At 37.2% G+C, this 17,870-nt stretch overlaps 1 protein-coding gene and 1 pseudogene across 1 annotated transcript; both read right to left on the minus strand.

Moving 5' to 3' along the window:
• Positions 1-1,528: 1,528 nt before the first annotated feature.
• LOC148103702 (low affinity immunoglobulin gamma Fc region receptor II-like) lies at positions 1,529-4,952 on the minus strand. The gene is made up of 4 exons (XM_087838189.1): positions 4,766-4,952; positions 2,555-2,809; positions 1,872-2,117; positions 1,529-1,711 (listed from the first exon to the last, which is right to left on the minus strand). Exons 1-4 carry the CDS (start codon positions 4,950-4,952, stop codon positions 1,563-1,565), a joined length of 837 nt encoding a protein of 278 aa, XP_087694315.1. The 3' UTR covers positions 1,529-1,562.
• A 3,845-nt stretch (positions 4,953-8,797) lies between these two features.
• Positions 8,798-9,719, minus strand: LOC148103703 (syncytin-A-like; annotated as a pseudogene).
• Positions 9,720-17,870: the final 8,151 nt, after the last annotated feature.

The raw sequence follows: 17,870 nt of genomic DNA on the forward strand, positions 1-17,870 counted from the left end.
ATTTCCCAAATACTAAAATTGGTTTAGTCTTTGTTTAATTAAGTAGAAAATGCATAAATCTTATCAACTAAGAATATGTTGATAATTCACTGCTGTGTCTGATTTATTAAGTTAATTTTATTTTTTGAAAGATTTTCTCGAACTTATTTTAAGCTAGTTAAGCAACCAATCAATTATTTGATCAGGTAACAACTCATGAGCTAAAGCACTATTCTGGGAACATTTGTGTGTCTGTGTGTTTAATAGGGTTAATATTGTGTTCATTTGTCTGTGTCAGACAAATAGAACTGTGATGTTGCTGTGTTATGGTGTTTCAGAAACATTTATATATAATAAAAAAAATGTTAAGTGAAGTAAGAAATGGAAAAAATAATCTTGATCTTTTAATATTAAATTTCAAACTTAATACTAAAAAAAAAATAAAGTTCCAAAACATGTTTCACATTTTTCTTTTTCTGTATGTAAACATATATTTTGTTTCTTTCTTTTCTCATAGATGATATTTTCACTTGGTGTCACATAAATGGACCCAAAAGCAGACACTATGCTCAACAGCGACAAGTTTGCAGTGAATTTATTTGGGACGAAGTAGTAAAAGTTCACGGCGGGAGTCTCGCGGGGCACAGTGCCTGAAATGGGAGAGAGAGTGGAATTAGTCCATGGCGAAGTTTGTGACGACGAGAGATTAAACAGTGAGAAAGGGGTTTGCCTTACTTGTAGCGCGGGGGGCAGGAGAGCTGTGGATCGAGGGCAGGTAGTTAAGGGCAGTTTCCAGCAGGTGAAGAGCCGCAGATGTCCTTACAGGTGGGTGACAGCGTGGGAGGAAACCAGGTGAGGCTTGGATCCGCCGACTAGAGGCGGGCCGCTCTTCAGCAGAGAAGAATAGCTGAGCCCCGATCACCAACACCCGAGTGGATGACACTGAGATTGTCTTTATATATATATATTTTGTCAATTATTTTAAAACAGTTAACAAATTTAAAGGTGAATGAATGAAATGAAAGTAGTAACTGAGATCCACACCCCTCTGTTGGGTCATTTTATTTTAAAATATATTAATATATATATAAGTTATTGTTCTTGCCATGCTTACTATTTAGCTGCAGAAGATACACTGACATGTAGAATTTTTAAGCCACAAGCTGGCACTGAAATGATCACGCTGACGTATTTTAACTCTACTGTGAACAAACATTTTCTCATGCGGTTTGTATCTAAGAAGCTAAAATTACTGGAGCGTCTGCAGCATCGAAAATAATCACACGCTGAGTAAACTGAGATACTGAGAGGTCTACATGCTCAGCAGGCCTGTGGTTTTAAACTCTTCTGTGCATGACTAGTTTAACAGCAACCAACAAAGTCAACGGAATAAAAAAGGAAAAAAAGTATATAGTAAAAAAAAACTGAAGTCGAAGTATTTTTTTACAATATTTGCAATCACCTGTCATAGTGTAGCTCTTATAATTGTCCAGTTTACTGCACTGTTTTATTATCTAAATGTTAAAACATTCAGAACATTCTACATCAGTCATCAATCAGTCATCTTTATATACAGATACCATTTATGTCTGTGTAACACTGAGTTTTCCAAAGTGAAGTAATCCCACTAACAAAAGCAGCAGAACCACCATCACAATGGTGAAAATAGTCCTCAACATTAGGAACACCTGGACGGCAGAACAAGAAGATGAGCAGGTCTCTCTGTGAAGTGCTGCAATGATAAAAATACATCTGCTGTAAAACAAATAAGGTTTACCTTTAAATGACAGAATGGGAAAACTGATTGTCTCCACTTAATTATATTTAGCTACACTCTAAAATTATAATTTATTCTAGCTCTTAATGTCGGATTCAAAATGTCTGATTTGTACCTGTGACAGTCAACAAGCTCTCTGGTGATTCTCCAGTATTAAAGATCATACACTTGTAGAGTCCTTCATCAGACCTGGAAACTCTGTGGATGGTCATCTCTCCTGTGTAGCTGTTCCCAATGAGGAAGCCATCTTTATAGAAATCAGCTGTGAGGTTTGAAGTCTTTGTCTTGTTCCTGCAGCGCAGAGTCACATTGTTTTCCTCCTCGACGGGGACAACAGGACTCTCTAGGACTACAGAACCAGCTGAAAAACAAGACTTTTTATCTGATACAGAAATCTGTAACATTCCAAACCAAACAAGCAAAACACTGAAATAATAAGTGGAACATTTTTTTAGTTAACAGCTGCCATGGCAACGAAATTTTGGACTCATTGATAGTCACTAATTTTAATGTTAATTTTTATTAATAGTACATAAGACTGAACAAATACTGTGTCTTGATTCATCAATATTGTGGCAACATTTGAATGGAATCGTTATGGTTCGTTAAAATAATTAAGTTAAATGCTGTTTGCAATAAATAATCACAATAATAGTTCCGAATACTGTAGCTATAGATACCAATAGAACATTTTTATGTTAGAAAATCTTTCTGAATGACATTTATAAATCCATCAGGTCATTAATGACCTCATCTTTTCATAATAAAATATTTCGGTCACTCGAATGTTAAACATACGAGTTATTGTGATGTTGACACTGATGCTTTTCTCTCCTGCTCCAGTCTCACACCAGTATTCACCGCTGTCTGTTGCATAGGCTCGATGAAGCGCACACAGTAGTGTTGGTGAGCTCTCATCACACGCTGAAATGAAGGCCTCAGTATTTCTGATCCCTTTTAACTGAGAAGCTCCATCAAGACCCTCACAGTGAAAGAAGACAGACTCCAGTTCAAAGAACTGCAGTCTTTTTGGGACGATGCGAAACGCAGCATCTTAACCAGAATGAGATCAAATGTAGTTACTGTATAGAGTAAAGGAACAATCAATAATTTCTGTAGTAAACAAAAGTTTGTGGACAAAATCATGTGATTTAAGAGAGAAACTTGCTCAGCTGCTTACCCCTGTTTTCAACATGTGTGGCCAGCAGAATAAATACAAGTAACACTGAAAAATTAAATAAATTATCAGCCAAAGAGTTTGTTACTGCAAATATAAACTCGGTTACAAATGAACTTCTGCACACCACCTCCTGCTGAATATTTATAAATTTATATTTATAATAATATAATTTATATATTTATAAATTATGACATTTTAATCTGTCAGACCTTCAGTGAGTTTTATTTAATGCAAACTGTGAACATACTGACAAACATGACAAAGACCAGATTGACAGAAACACTGTAATTAAATAAGTTTCCAATGTTAATGCTGTTAAAACCGTTTGTTTTATTCAAGGACACAGAAATATGTAAAACCAGAGAACTCACACATTGTGAAGCCGACAGCTGTAACCTTCATGTTGTACTGCAGCTGAATGTCTGAGCCTGAAATACAGCTGCTCTGTACTGCAGATGAAAACTTCCTCTTCCTGTGCAGTTTGACTTTAATAACATGAAGCCTGACTCACTGTGGTTCTACCAGAGAGCAGGTTAAGGACAAAGAGAGTAGTTAGAAGTTTGATACTGACCATGAACTGCAAAAACAAGTCCAGCTGAAACTATTCTTTACATACAGATGAGTTACAATATATTTGTGTCTTTGTTTTAGGTTTTGAGTTTTAATCGCTTCCTTTAAATTCAGTCTGCAGATTAAACAGCAGTTTAAGATTAATATCGTGTTTTAATTTGACATTAACAAACAAATTTTACAGATTTTGACCTCTACTACTCCAGTCTGCACGTCAAAGTGTCCTTAAGAAAGATAGTAAACGCCATGTTGCCCAAATGCATCCACCAGAGTGTGAGTGAATGTTAAACTGCTTAAACACCAAGTGCTCTATGAATGTCTGTGTGATTGTATCAATGAGGCTTGTAGTAAAAACATCTATGAGCACTCAGAGTAAGAAAGACTGAGAATGCGTCATCTATATTTATTCAAAGTATAAACTGTATTTATAAATGTCTCACATGTGAAGTCTCTTTAAACCACATACTCTATTGTTTTTATTACATGTGATTAGCTGTTGTGTGTGTCATGTGTCATGTGTAGTGTTATCTGATTACTGTTGAGCTCATAGTGATGAAAAGTGTGAGTGACATTGCTTAAGGAAAGTCACCGGTTACAGTAATGTTGAATAAACACATGGGATGATCCATGTCTGGGGCGAATTATGGCAATAATTCTGGTTTAATGATTTGAGAAAACCTGCACAGGATACTTGTCTTCGATGCTGAATACTTCATTACTCTTATGATCTACAATTGTGTGCAAGTGTGAAGTTTGATTTACCTTCCAGATCTTGTTTTCCAGGCAATGATGGTGTGTATGCAGGCTCCTGGCAGAGCCAGGTGTTAAGCAAACCTAATATGCAAAACACACTAACATCTTTTATTGCAGGGTTCCAGAGCCCTGATGTTGCATTGGCAATGATCTAACTAACCTTTTTCTTTAAGAAAGGAGCCTATTTCTGATGAGTTGACTCATGGGAGTGTCCATGCATCAAGCGGAGGAATTCCAGGTTTAACATGAAACTATGTAACATGAAACAATGTTTTCTGTGTTTTCCATGAGTTTTTCATGATGATTTTCTCCACGGCTTTTTACTGTGACTTGTGGGATTAACATGTTATGGACAGGTATTAAACATCAGGTGGTAAATCCATGTTCAGATGAGGGTTTGAAAATCTATAAGTGAAATTCACTAAACCGAAAGGATAAATGTGGATTGATGTTAGTTGATATATTTCCCAAATGGTTAGAAGTTTTTCCTTCTACTAGGGAGCTACAAGTGCCACCCAAGCCAGAGTATTGCTGGAAGAAATCATCCCAAGGGTGGAATCTCCTGACTGAGACTGGGTGCTGATCAGAAGTCTTCAGAGACCCAGCAAGAAGCAGGGACCATTCATAGCAGAGCTGACAGCCCAGGCAGTAGTTGAGGTCAAAGGTCGTGCGGTTTGGGGCCCTACTAGTCATTATGAGAAGATTCCAGAACCACAGCAATAACCATAAAGCTGTGTTGGAACGAGAGGGTGAGGGGTGAAAAGAGCACCCTCCTCCAACAAGAGCGCACCAAGCTCCAACTCAGCGACTGCAGAGCAGACTCTGTGTCACCCAAGAGGGATCATAAATGCAGATGACACCTTATTAAACAATCAGGCAGTTGTGCCTGAAGTAGTTCCGTGTGGTTTTGTGTTAAGGGGGTCGTTGGTGTGACATTTCTAATCATCTTATAACTGATATGCATTTACATGACTCTCTGAACATCACAAACTCTGTTAGATTCCTGAGCCTGATTAGAAGTGACTGGAGTAGTTATAGCATGCAAGTTTTAAAGCAACCTAACTAATAATTATTTGTGTATATTGTGTAGGGCAGCTAGACTGATTTTCTAGCATGTAAGTTCCTGATCCGTAAGTGCATTAGGCCCTCATTGTCTGAGTAAACATAGTAACAACAGTTGTGAGTTCTTTTGACATGTGTACTCAGCTTTGACACGTTGTTTGACAGCCTAAAGTAGGATTTTGGGTTCATCACATTTCATTGAGGGATTTTGATAGGCCTCAAACATGCTGGAAGCACCTAAGGATGAGGTTGTTCTTCTAGAGTTAAATGCGGTTGTTTTGGTTTCCCCAATCACTGATGTGGGGACAGTAAAGATAATTGTAAATGTCTTTGAGAGGGTTTACACTGTTTAGATGGGTCTACAGTAGTAAAGATCTATGCACACTGCATAGATAGAGAGGAAAGATCTCTCTCAGATCTCTCTGTTGTAAATGTTGCTCAGAAGTGTTTGATTTATGTTGGCTGTGTGGAAATTCATGGCTACGTCTGGGTTGTACCCCAGACTGTAGATAGCACTAACACTGAAGTTAGTTTATGTTTGTGGTATTCACTTAGGTACAAATATAGTCACTGTCCTTTATCGCAAACATCTGGACAGGGCAAAGCAAATGGCACAAAGGAGTGTGTGTGATGTTTGGTGAGGCATTTGTGCCTCAATCCCTAATAACACTGGGGATGAGGGTCTTTTACAGAAACCGTTAATAAAATGGGAAACATGGGTTGATGAATTTAATGATAAAGTGGAAAATATATCACATTGAAAGACTTCCTTGTCTAAACAACGGGTTCTTATGAAAGAACAGCTTGATGTAACTAAGGTTAAAGTTTTCTTTTGCAGATGAACAACGAAGGCTGTTTCATTTCTGTATATGATCTCATATTGTGTTTTCTTTTATGATATAACTGCCATCCTTTGAAGAAAGGGTGGAGACTCAGATGGAGCGAAGATGACCATAAAGTGTGAATTTGTTTTTTTCCTCCTGATTATAGGGAGGATGCACATTATGGAATTTCTTTGAGTACGCAATTGTGCTGATGTTATGTTCAGTAGTTAGAAAAGAAATCTCCATGTTTTTATGTGATTCTTAATTGTGGTATCACAAAGGGTGGAATGTGGTGGCAGATTTCTTTTCTCATATATTAATTACATATTTAATTATTTCACATTAGTTATAGTAATATCACTTTCTCACTTTACCATAGTAAGAGCACTCCTGCCACTACTTTACATGCATGTGGAAAGTTAACACAGTGAGTCCGTTGTAATGGGTGACATTAAACAGATAGTGAGGCTCCTTCTGCTTATCAGGGATGTAAATCCTTAGGTGAAGGCTAAGCAGAAAACAAGGCCATAATTCTCTCTGTGAGGGAGGAGGTATAGCCCCCCACCCCATGAGAGGGGCCAACATGTAAGAGTTTGAGGATGTTCTTTGTCTGTGTCTCTGTATATAAGATGTAAGGGAGGTGGCCCCAATTCAGAGATGGTCCTAATGTTTCACTGGGATGCTCGCTCCACATTGCAATGTGTTTATTAAGCCCACTTCAAATCAAGCTCACTGCGTGAGTTGGAGGTTATTGTTAATATTTCCATAACACAGCGTTCCATTTTCAGCCATCCTTATGCTTACTTGTATTTATCTATTTAAAAGGAAATCCTTCAGCCATTTGAAAATCCAACTTAACTAATAAGCCATGTCTCCACATCAAGTCATGCTTTTTCAATATCAAAAAATACTACTACTACACCTTCTTTATTTACCTGTATTTACCTAAACATAAAATCGGATCCATCAGATCCTCTGCTAAACCCACTTTGATACTGTGATATAGAGCCTTTACTTTCTATGTAATACATCAATCTATCATTGATCATTCTCTCCATTATTTTGCATTTGTTAGAAGTCAATGCTATTGGTCTGTCATCCCCTGGTTTTGTTTCATCTTTCCCTGGTTTGCGTTTCAGGATTATCACTGCTTCCTTCCCACTCTGTGCTTGTTTCCCACCTTTCCAAATCTTATTGTAGACTTAGTAAGACATCCTTGGATGCCTCACTATGGTGATTCATCGTTATATAGCAGATCTGGTCTTTTCCCGAAGTTGATATCTTGGATTTCTTAAGTGCTCTGTTCAATTACTTTTTTGTAAATTATATACTGTATTTAGTAAATCATTAGTGTCTTCCTCTTAATAATTCTTAATTCTCAGCCAGTGTCCGTTCTTTTCCTCTTTTCCTTTCTTCATCAATATTGTCTGAACTGTGAATTTTAGCAAATGATTTTGTCATCACATCAGCCTTCTGTTCATTTCTAATTGCTTTTATTTCTCCATTACCCAGGATTGCATCCCCATATTCTCTTTTAATCCCATTAATTTTCCTTATCATTGACCATACCTGATTTATTTTAGTCTGTCCTCCCAATGAATTACAAATATTCCTCCACAAATGTGTCTTTGCATTTTTTATCATTCTTCTCAAATTACCCTGTGACCTTTTATACTCAATAGGATTCTGAGTGCTATGATTTCTTTTCAACATTTTGAAAGCTTCATTTCAAGACTTAATGTCTACATCACATTTCTTTCTCCATCACAATAAGATCTTCTTCTTGGTCTTACCTCCTTTCTTCTTTATTAATTGATTAGTTGCTTCCAGAATGGCACAACACAGATAAATGTAAATCATCAGCATCAACACGTAAATCAGCTCTTTGTAACTGCTCTTCACTTATGGGCCTAAATGATTCCCAGTCAGTGCTACTGAAATTCCACCTCTCTACTGCTCCTATTTCATGCTCTTCCACATCAAATTTATTTCTGTCATTATAGGATAGTGATCACTGCCTATTGTGTTACTTTCTGTCAAGAGATGTATTCTAAAGACACTTCTTCAGCTGAGAGTCAGAGAGTGGAGACACACACGCTGCAGTTTTTACTTGCAAAGGCGGTCACAGAGCGCTCGCACCCGAGAGTGGGGGCTCAGGGACTCGAGCTCTGCCACTGCTCTGGTCTTTATTTATATACAAAGGTAATACAACAGTGAACACAATGAATACACTTGTAGGAATGTTATGCGTATGTGAGTGTGTGTGTGTGTGTGTGTGTGTGTGTAGGTGTGTGTGTGTGTGTGTGTGTGTGTGTGTGTGTGTGTGTGTGTGTGTGTGTGTTTGAGTGTGTGTGAGCGGGGAAGCAACTCCTCTTCCTGGTACGAGTGAAACTGCTTGTTCAGCTCTTATTATCGCTGTGGGAAGAAACTGATAAAAGAGAACAGAACAAGTCTCTGTAGTGAACAACAGTCTAAGTCATCAAAAGGTCATCATGCAGTATTCTATCATATGTAAACTTATATCATTAAAAGCTCATACTGACTACTAAGTACAATTTTCCATTGACATTCCCTCCTGTTGTCATGTATAACTTTTAGTGAGATATCAGTATGTAACATCTTGTTGTACATTTTCTGTCACATCGTCATTAATCACACAAAGTCTTCATGTTCCAACAGGTCGGGGTCATCATCATCATCATTTGTCACGGCTATGCATGCAGCAACAGTGGAAACAATTATGCGGTTAATCATGAGTTTTAGACATGGCAGTATACATGTTACAAAAACACAAAATAAAAGTAAAAATACTCCAACTCCAATGAGCAGTCTTTTTAGCACCTGTAGCCAGGAGCCAGTGTAAAGCCAAGAAAACCAGTCACTTGTATCACTTACATAGTCCTGATTTTGGGCCTGTTGGATCTGTCTCAAGGTGTTCAGGGCGTCAGTCATGTTTGATGAGTGTACACTGTCTGGTATGTAAGTGCAGCAGGTGTTGTTGAAGAGGACGCAAAGTCCCACTTTCTCTGCTAGTATCATGTCCAGAGCTACTCGATGTTGCATCACTGCAATCCGAAATGCATCAATTTCCTGGTTCTGTTGTTCGTTGATCTTACACGAAGAGTTCAAGAAGACTCCAAAACGGTAGTCCAGAGTTTCAATCCTCAGCATGTTTTTTTCCAGTTCCCACCCAGGGGAACAATGAATGGAGTACTTTCTGTCCGGTAGTCCACAATTTGAATTCCTTGGGTACGACGCTCCCCCATATTGGGTCATGTGGCTGAATTTTGGGGAACGTTGATCTTCTTTTCCAGCATGCTGTAGAAGTGGTGTTTACTGCGGTCAGCCTGAAAGTGTGGTCTGACAGGAATATGGGAGCACATGTTCCTGTCCAGCCTGGGGGCAGTATGAAATATGCCTATTGTCCACATAGCCAGGCCATTCCTTGCACCCAGTACGTGCCATTAGATGGTCCAGTCGTGTTCACAGGGGCACCTTCTCCTCCTTCAGCGGTCTGGTTGCAGTTAGTGGTGTTTCCAAGCGGCCTGTTACCTTTGCTTTGTTTATAGCACATGGAGTGGTTCTTCCCTGGGGTTTGGTCCAAGAACACTGGGAAGTGTATTCCGGTTTGTCACATTGAAGTTGATCCAGAAGTTGATTTTTTCAAATCTAGTATCAATCAACTAATTTGCATATCAGCTCATAATGCGCTAAGTTGACAGGTCAATGAAAATGCACGTTCAAAATGTTATCACAAAAGAGAATTTCCTTCATACAGTAAACTACTTGTGTTGCATCAATCAAACAGAAAGCATCTCACAATTTATTGTATTACCAAATAAATGTATTGTCTGATTACTGCTTGGTCATACCAGACTCTCTCGGTCTTTATTTTTTCTTCTCTGTTTTCACAAACGTTTCACCTATTGTCGAGCTGGAGAGTTAAATGTCAACAGTGGATAAATTCAGCATTTGATAACAAAACTCTGTTAAGTTTTCCCTGCTTTAACACCAATGGGAGATACAGGCGCATGTATAGTGTGTGCTGTAGTGTAAGCTGTTCTTCATTGCATGTATGTGTGTTAGTACACTTGCATGCAGGGCCTGTGGGCCTGTCTCACCCAAAAGGGCATTTTCTTAACAGCTGCCTTTCTCTCACGTGTGTTAAGAAAGGCAAATGTGCTTGTAGCAGTTGTGAGATTATTATGCTGTTATATGTTACATTATACCTGTAATCAAAATGAGTATTGATACTGCTGTAGGCCACATCATACTTCTTGTGTAATCAGTATGTAGTTTTAGTTTGGATCATACTTCTGAGTTAAAAGAATGTGAAAATCATTAGATTTATTAGATAGGTTTGTATCATCCTATGCTGCTGATTTTCTGTGAGTGAGTTTCACTGTTTCATGACATTTCATACCAGACATTTCATACCAGACATTTCAACCCAGCTCTCAGCTGGCTCTGAACTTATCACCATCAAGGTCGCATGGTGAGAGCTACTTCAGAAGTCAGAAAAGCAGAAAAGAAAGTTTTGAAAGAGAAAGTACACTGTAGAGGTCTGTGCAAAGTTATTCTTCCAAGTATTTTTTCTTCTGTTTTAACAATGTTCTACTTTGAGTAAAGAAAACTGAAGGCATTAAAATATTTAAAATATTTTATATTTGACTGATTTACAGCAGCTGTGCAAAGTCAAGCAGCTAAAAAGTCAATTTGCAGTCTACACTCACAGCAAACTGTCTCTGTTGGCTGAAGTTTACCAGTTGTGATTCCAACTTTTCATAAACAGCTATTTTATGGAATTTATGGTGAGACCAGCTTTTGTCCATGTGCAGAAAATTATGAGATGGAAACAATAAATAATAAACTTTAAAATACTTTTATTATGGATATCTTTTGAAATAAATGAGAACATGTGCAAACATCAGATATGGTTATCCAACTCTGAACTTTTAATCTATAAACACAGATTTTGATCAGATCACTTTGTATTTATTTGTTGTTTATTTTATATTGCACTATTTTTTTTTCTTTATCCTGCTGCTGTAACAAACCAATTTCCCTTGTGGATCAATACAGTACCTATCTATGAAACCTTATTATCTGATAGCTAAGCTTTCTTTGCGGCCCGTTACACAATCAAAACAATCAGCAGCAGACAGAGTTCATCTCAAAGCTAAAGATGACACTGACCAAAAGTTATTCTCTAGGCTGCAATTTAGCACTAATGTGAAGTAATGTGTTCACTTTAATCAGTAACTAAATGTCTGGTGCCTTAACTCTGGAGTTAACAGAAAGTTATAGTTCTAAGTGCATGTTGAAGGCCTCATGACAGTACTTGACATATTAAAACATATAACATGTAAAATATGTTTTGTCTTGAATAAGTTGATTTTAATGACCTCTTGTGGCCACACTTGTATTTATCATTGATGTATTTTCAGAGGAGGATGCTTCCACAGATAGATGCCCTCTCCCTTTCTCCAGTCAAAGTCTTCAGTATTTTCATTTTCCATCTTCTAATACACTTAAATCGAGGTAAGTTTGATGTTACATGCATAATATTTTTATTACAGTGCATATAAAAAAAATAGTGCAAATATGTTAAATTTGGTACAAACTGTAGTTTATAATTTGTTTTTTATGATTTGTTGCCTGCCTGCAAGTGTTTATTTAATTCTTTAGTGAAACATGTTTTTAATATTTTTATCTTCATCAAAATTTTTAAAACAAGAAAGAAAAATAATGCTCTATGCTGAGAAGAACCTCATAGGGAGCTGTGCTTTTGATTTTTACTCCGTCGCATGCGATGAGAGCACCGATGCTACAGACGCTGCACAGCTGCTCATTTTTTTGCGGGGAGTGGACGAGAGCACGAGCGCTTTAGGTGAGTAAAAAATATATTCCACAGTACCCGTGTGTTAATGTGCAGGTACACATGCTTCAAATATCAATAATGCGCATCAATTCTGTCACTACCCTGCTTTTGCGCACCACTTTCTTAAATGCTTTTTTTTCTTGTTAACACACAGAGTAGACACCGCTGTGCACAGGGCACGCACACGCAAAGTCAGCTGATCTCATCTGATGCAGATTTGCTCCTTGATCAAGTGACATTTGTCCGGATTTTTGGCACGAGTGGCGATCAGCACCGCAGCTGGATGGCCTGATTTACATACCCCAGCGCAGCTGATACTCACCAGAATAATTTACTAAAATTATGAACTGCTGTTATTAAGTCCAGTTCAGTCTGTTAATGTTGATAACCATTTCAAACGAACGTTAATAGGTGTGTTGCTAAGCCTAATAACTTAAATAACAAACTTGAAACATACACGTCCCATTTTCCCCTTTATTGTTTTTTCTCTGTGCTGTAAATCTTCTGTCTAAGAGGAAATCTGAGGCTGCTGTTCTGAGAATGAGCTAACAAAGCTTTTTCTGAATAAATCAATAAAGATCCATTTATGGAAAGCTGTGATGAAGGCAGTTTTGTCTTTAATCATATTCAACAATATACCATATTTGACCACTTTTAAGGGATTTTTCTAGCTTTAATACACTAAAGTTAAGGTTATATACCTAATTTCTAGTAAGTGGCCCAGCCCCTCCTATATTTTTATGTATGTGGCCCTCAGTGAAAAAAGTTTGGACACCCCTGCTCTACACCCTACAGAGTTTTATCAGAATACACAACCTTTTAGAGCTGTTTAGAGACAAAATGAAATGCAAATACTACCAAAAACATGAGCTCCTTGTTGACAGTAATAACAAACTGCTGAGCCATTTGCACATGATCTGAACTGATCTGAAGCAGTATGCAATCAAGGTCAACCGTCTCTGTGTTCATTATGCTCAGTGTTTATCTGATAGACCAAGGAATGTACAGCAATGAACGTTAGAAACTGATCCAACCAGAATGCCTGGTTTGCAGTGACTCATTAATACTGAGTTTTTGTTTCCTGCTCGGCTCCAGTGACTTGTTTCACTTTGACAGTTTGGATCACTGTGTCGAAGTCTGGGGTCTATCTGTGGTAAGTCTTCTTTTGTTTGTTTGTTTTGTTTTGGGGTTGTTTTTGAGTCAGAGGACAAACAAAAAAGAAGCTTATAACAAAACACTACTATTTGTGGTAAAAAAAAAAAAAAGAAGAAAGGAATATTTTCTACATGTTACTGAATAAACTCTGAATAAAGTCAGACTGCTGTTTCTTTGTCAAACTGTAAGAAACATACTAGATGACAAATGTCTGTCAGTTGTTAAAAGCTCCCACAAAGCTCCAAATGTAGCAGCAAAGTGTGAGAAAAGCTGTATTTATGTTTATAAAGAACTGTTCTTGGAGTCAGAGACCTGCACTTAAAGCAGGACTTTGTCTCATCGAGGTGACTTATTAAAAGAAACTCTGAGCTTTCAGTTTAAGTCGTGTGCTTAGGTTACACTGCTATGGAGCAGGTTCATTTCAAAATAAAAGGTCATAGTCTAAGCCAGGGGTAGGCAACCTTTCTGATGAACAAATGTAATTGTATAAAGTTGTTCTATATAGTGTGTAACTGTTAATACAGAGTGTTATTAAATTGATTGCTAATGCACTCGACACATTGACTTGTTTTTTTGAATTGAATTTTTATTTATTTCATTTTAAACTTCAATAACAGAACTTAAAGAAAAATACATAAATAAATAATTTAAAAAAGAAACAAACAAAACAACAACAACAACGAAAAAACAAACAACCCCCCCCCCCCCCCCCCAAAAAAAAAGAAACCAAAAAAACAAAAACACCCCAATCCCCACACCACCACTCTGTCATTACTCCTCTGTTCTTCAAGTTACATAAAGCCAGCTTGTAAAGGGGGACCAAATACAATCATATTGATGCAATTTGTCTAATAAACTATAAGTCACTTTTTCGTAAGACGCCAACTTAGCCATTGTCATTAGCCACTCTTCATAGGGAGGGGGGTTCTTTTTCCACCAATGTCTTAGCAGGACCCGTTTGGCCGTAGTAAGATGGCACATTGACTTCTGAGGAAATTTTAGATGGCACTCATCATCAGAAAGGTTGCCTACCCCTGTTGTAGATGCAAGCTGCTATTCATATTTTAGGTCACCAGATGTCACTAAAGAGGACTGTTTAGAAAAGCTTTGAGTAATGAACTGTTTTTCAATAAAAGCTTCAGAAAGTTTTATTTGGTCATTGCTAACCCTGAGTCTCTTATCAGTGTGCATTCAGTCGTCTACTGCCACCTTCAGTAAGATAGCTGAGACAACACCTACCATGTGAATGCATCTTTTTGAACACTGCAAAGACAGATATGGTTTCATCTTGATTATTTTATAACAGGCTCAAAGTTCAGCATTTGACACACTGGACAACTGATCTAACCAGAATCAACAATGGATGCGAGCACATATGAGGCATTTGGAGTTGATAAGCCAAAGTAAGGCCAGCAGGTTAATGATTTTCAAACTTCACCCTTTTAGGCTCACACAACTTTCCACAGGTAAGTCTCTTTCAAATTGTCTATTTATAAGTTCTACATGCTTTTCTGGTGTCTCGTTATGAAGTCTGATTATAGTATAATTTATTTCACTGACATAAATAAATCTGTGTAAATGAAATTAAACATTTTACAAATGAATGACAAAGGTTTCAAATATTTGATGTGAAAACTAAAGGCATTAAAACACTGTAAATATTATATATTTGAGTGATTTACAACATTTGTTTACAGTCAGGCAGCTAGAAAGTCACTTTTCAGTCTGCACTCACACCAAACTGTACTTTATTAGTTGTGATTCCAACTTTTCATAAACAGCCAATTTATGGATTTTATGGTGAGACCAGCTGTTGTTCCTGTGCAGACAATTATGAGATGGAAAACAATAAATGATACATTTTAAAATACTTTAATTATGGGATGTCTTTGGAAATAAAGGAGAACATGTGCAAACATCTGATATGGTTGTCCAATTCTGAACTTGTAATCTATAAACACAGATTTTGATCAGATCACTTTGTATTTATTTGTTGTTTATTTTATATTGCACTATTTTTATTCTTTATCCTGCTGATGTAACAGAACAATTTCCCTTGTGGATCAATACTGTACCTATCTATTTAAAAGAGATGATCTGATGGCTAAGCTTTCCCTGCGGCCCATTACACAATCAAAACAATCAGCAGCAGAGTTCACCTCAAAGATAACTGACCAAAAGTTCTCTAGGCTGCAATTTAGCAATAATGTAAAGTAATGTGTTCACTTTTATCAATACCAAAATGTCTGGTGCTTTAAATCTGGAGTTAATGGACAGCAATAGTGCTAAGTGCATGATGATGACCTCATGACAGTACTTAACATATTAAAACATGTAACATGTAAAATATGTGTTCAATCGTGAATAAGTTGATTTTAGATATGAAATTGACAAATTCTTATTATTACAATAACTTCTTGCAGCCACACATGTATGTATCACTGATGTATTTTCAGAGGAGGATGCTTCCACAGATAGATGTGCTCTCCCTTTCTCCAGTCAAAGTCTTCAGTATTTTCATTTTCCATCTTCTAATACACTTAAATAGAGGTAAGTTTGATGTTACATGCATAATATTTTTTTATTACAGTGCATATAAACAAAATAGTAAATATGTTACATTTGGTACAAACTGCAGTTTATAATTTGATTTTTGTAATTTGTTGCCTGCCTGCAAGTGTTTATTTAATTCTTTAGTGAAACATCTTTTTTTAAACATTTTTATCTTCATCAATTTTTTTAAAAAGTGAAAGAAAAATAATGCTCTATGCTGAGTGTCATCTTTAACTATATATATGCATTCAAACTGGCTGCAGAAATTAATGGGCACGTCTTTCTTTCTTTCTTTGTTTTGTCTCCTGTCTACAGCGGAGTCTCAGGTGGTTGGTCCACATCAGCCAGTAGTTGCATTAGTTGATGATGATGTTATTTTACCATGTCACGTGGAGCCTGCAGAGGATGTTACAGCTGAGATATTGGAGTGGACAAGATCTGACTTGAACCCAAGATTTGTCCATGTGTGGCGATCCGGTCAGGATCTGGTGACTACAAGAAATCCTTCATACAGGGGAAGAACATCACTGTTCATCAATGAACTGAAGCGTGGAAACATTTCACTGAAACTCTCCAGAGTAAAACTCTCTGATGGAGGAACATATGAATGCAGCATTCCTTTAATGGAGAAAAAATCTTTTGTTAAGCTTGTGGTTGGTAAGTAGACTTTAGAAAAGAGAACACGCCAAATGCGTCAGAATTATAAAATTTAAATAATTTAATAACTGTGAATTAGTGTCCATAATGGGATTTTTTTCACCCACTAACATCTTTTTGTAAACTCTTCTTTTTGCTCAGCATCAGATGCTGCCACCTCTCCTGTCATCAGTTTATCAGGGATTGACAAAAACAGAGGAGGAGTGGTGTTGCAGTGTGAGTCTGCAGGCTGGTATCCAGAGCCTGAGCTGCTGTGGTTGGACGGTGAGGGAAACCTCCTCTCTGCTGGACCTACAGAGACCCTCAGAGGTCCTGATGACCTCTATACTGTCAGCAGCAGAGTGACTGTGGAGAAGAGACACAGCAACAAGATCACCTGCAGAGTCCAACAGAGGAACACCAACCAGAGCAGAGAGACACGCATACATGTTCAAGGTTCAAATTATATTTTTACATTTATGATAGAAACACTTTTTGAACATCTGAAGTCCAAATTTATTCAAACTTCGTTCTTTTGTACGATTTCAGAGGATTTCTTTGAGATTTTGAGAACTGAGCCCAGTTCTTCCTCTGTCATCATCGGTTTGGCTGTTAGTTTGGCTCTTTGCATCCTCCTGTTAATTTTTTCAGTTGTTGTTCTTGTACGTAGAAAGAGGAAACACATGAGTAAGTCACTGATTAATTATTCTTTATCGGTACTATGAATCAATGTTTTCATTGAGACTCTGATGAGAGGTTTAATATTTTAATCCAAGTTTGGACATTTCCTTCTTATTTAATTTTAATTTCAAAAAGAGAACAACAGAAGACCAAAGGATCAGACTGACACAGTAGATGCTGAAGAAGCCAGAGAGACAGAGCATCTCAATACCAGCAGCTCTTCTATCAACACTAAGAAGCAGACTTCATGCGTGAGTAGATAAACATGAATAAGTTAAATATCAAGATATGCATTGTTTTCAGAAATGAAATTAAATACTAATACTAATCAGGATTTCACAATTAAAGTACCTGAAATAATAATCAACAGAAAAAAGAAGAAAAGAAGAAAAAAAAAACTGCACAGAGTTACCACACAGACAATAACTGTATTTTGGACATTTACTAAGGTTGAGTAGAAAGAATCCTCTTTTGATTTTAAAGAGATTATTAAATACAGTTTTTTTGAATTCTTTTGGCGGCAGAAAAAGACTGGACTCAGAGTGGTCAAAGCTCAAAAAATAATCTTTATTTTACATTTCCGGAAATGGAGGCCTGAACACACTAAGACAAAAGCTCAGGTCTGAAAGCTTTAGAAGCCAGCATGGTTATATGTATATTTCCGCTGCACGTCACACACACCAAGTTTCGATGAAAACACTGCTTAGTTTCACTTTCTGTCTGCACCTCCTGTGCTCTGTAAAAGCATGCAGTTTCCTGTCAGTACTCTTGGCTCAGACTCTACTCAGAGACGGCTCTTTTAGACTATATTTAAAACAA

The sequence above is a fragment of the Neolamprologus brichardi genome, chromosome 3, assembly GCF_056152115.1.
Source record: "Neolamprologus brichardi isolate AB-2024 chromosome 3, ASM5615211v1, whole genome shotgun sequence".
Taxonomy (NCBI): domain Eukaryota; kingdom Metazoa; phylum Chordata; class Actinopteri; order Cichliformes; family Cichlidae; genus Neolamprologus; species Neolamprologus brichardi.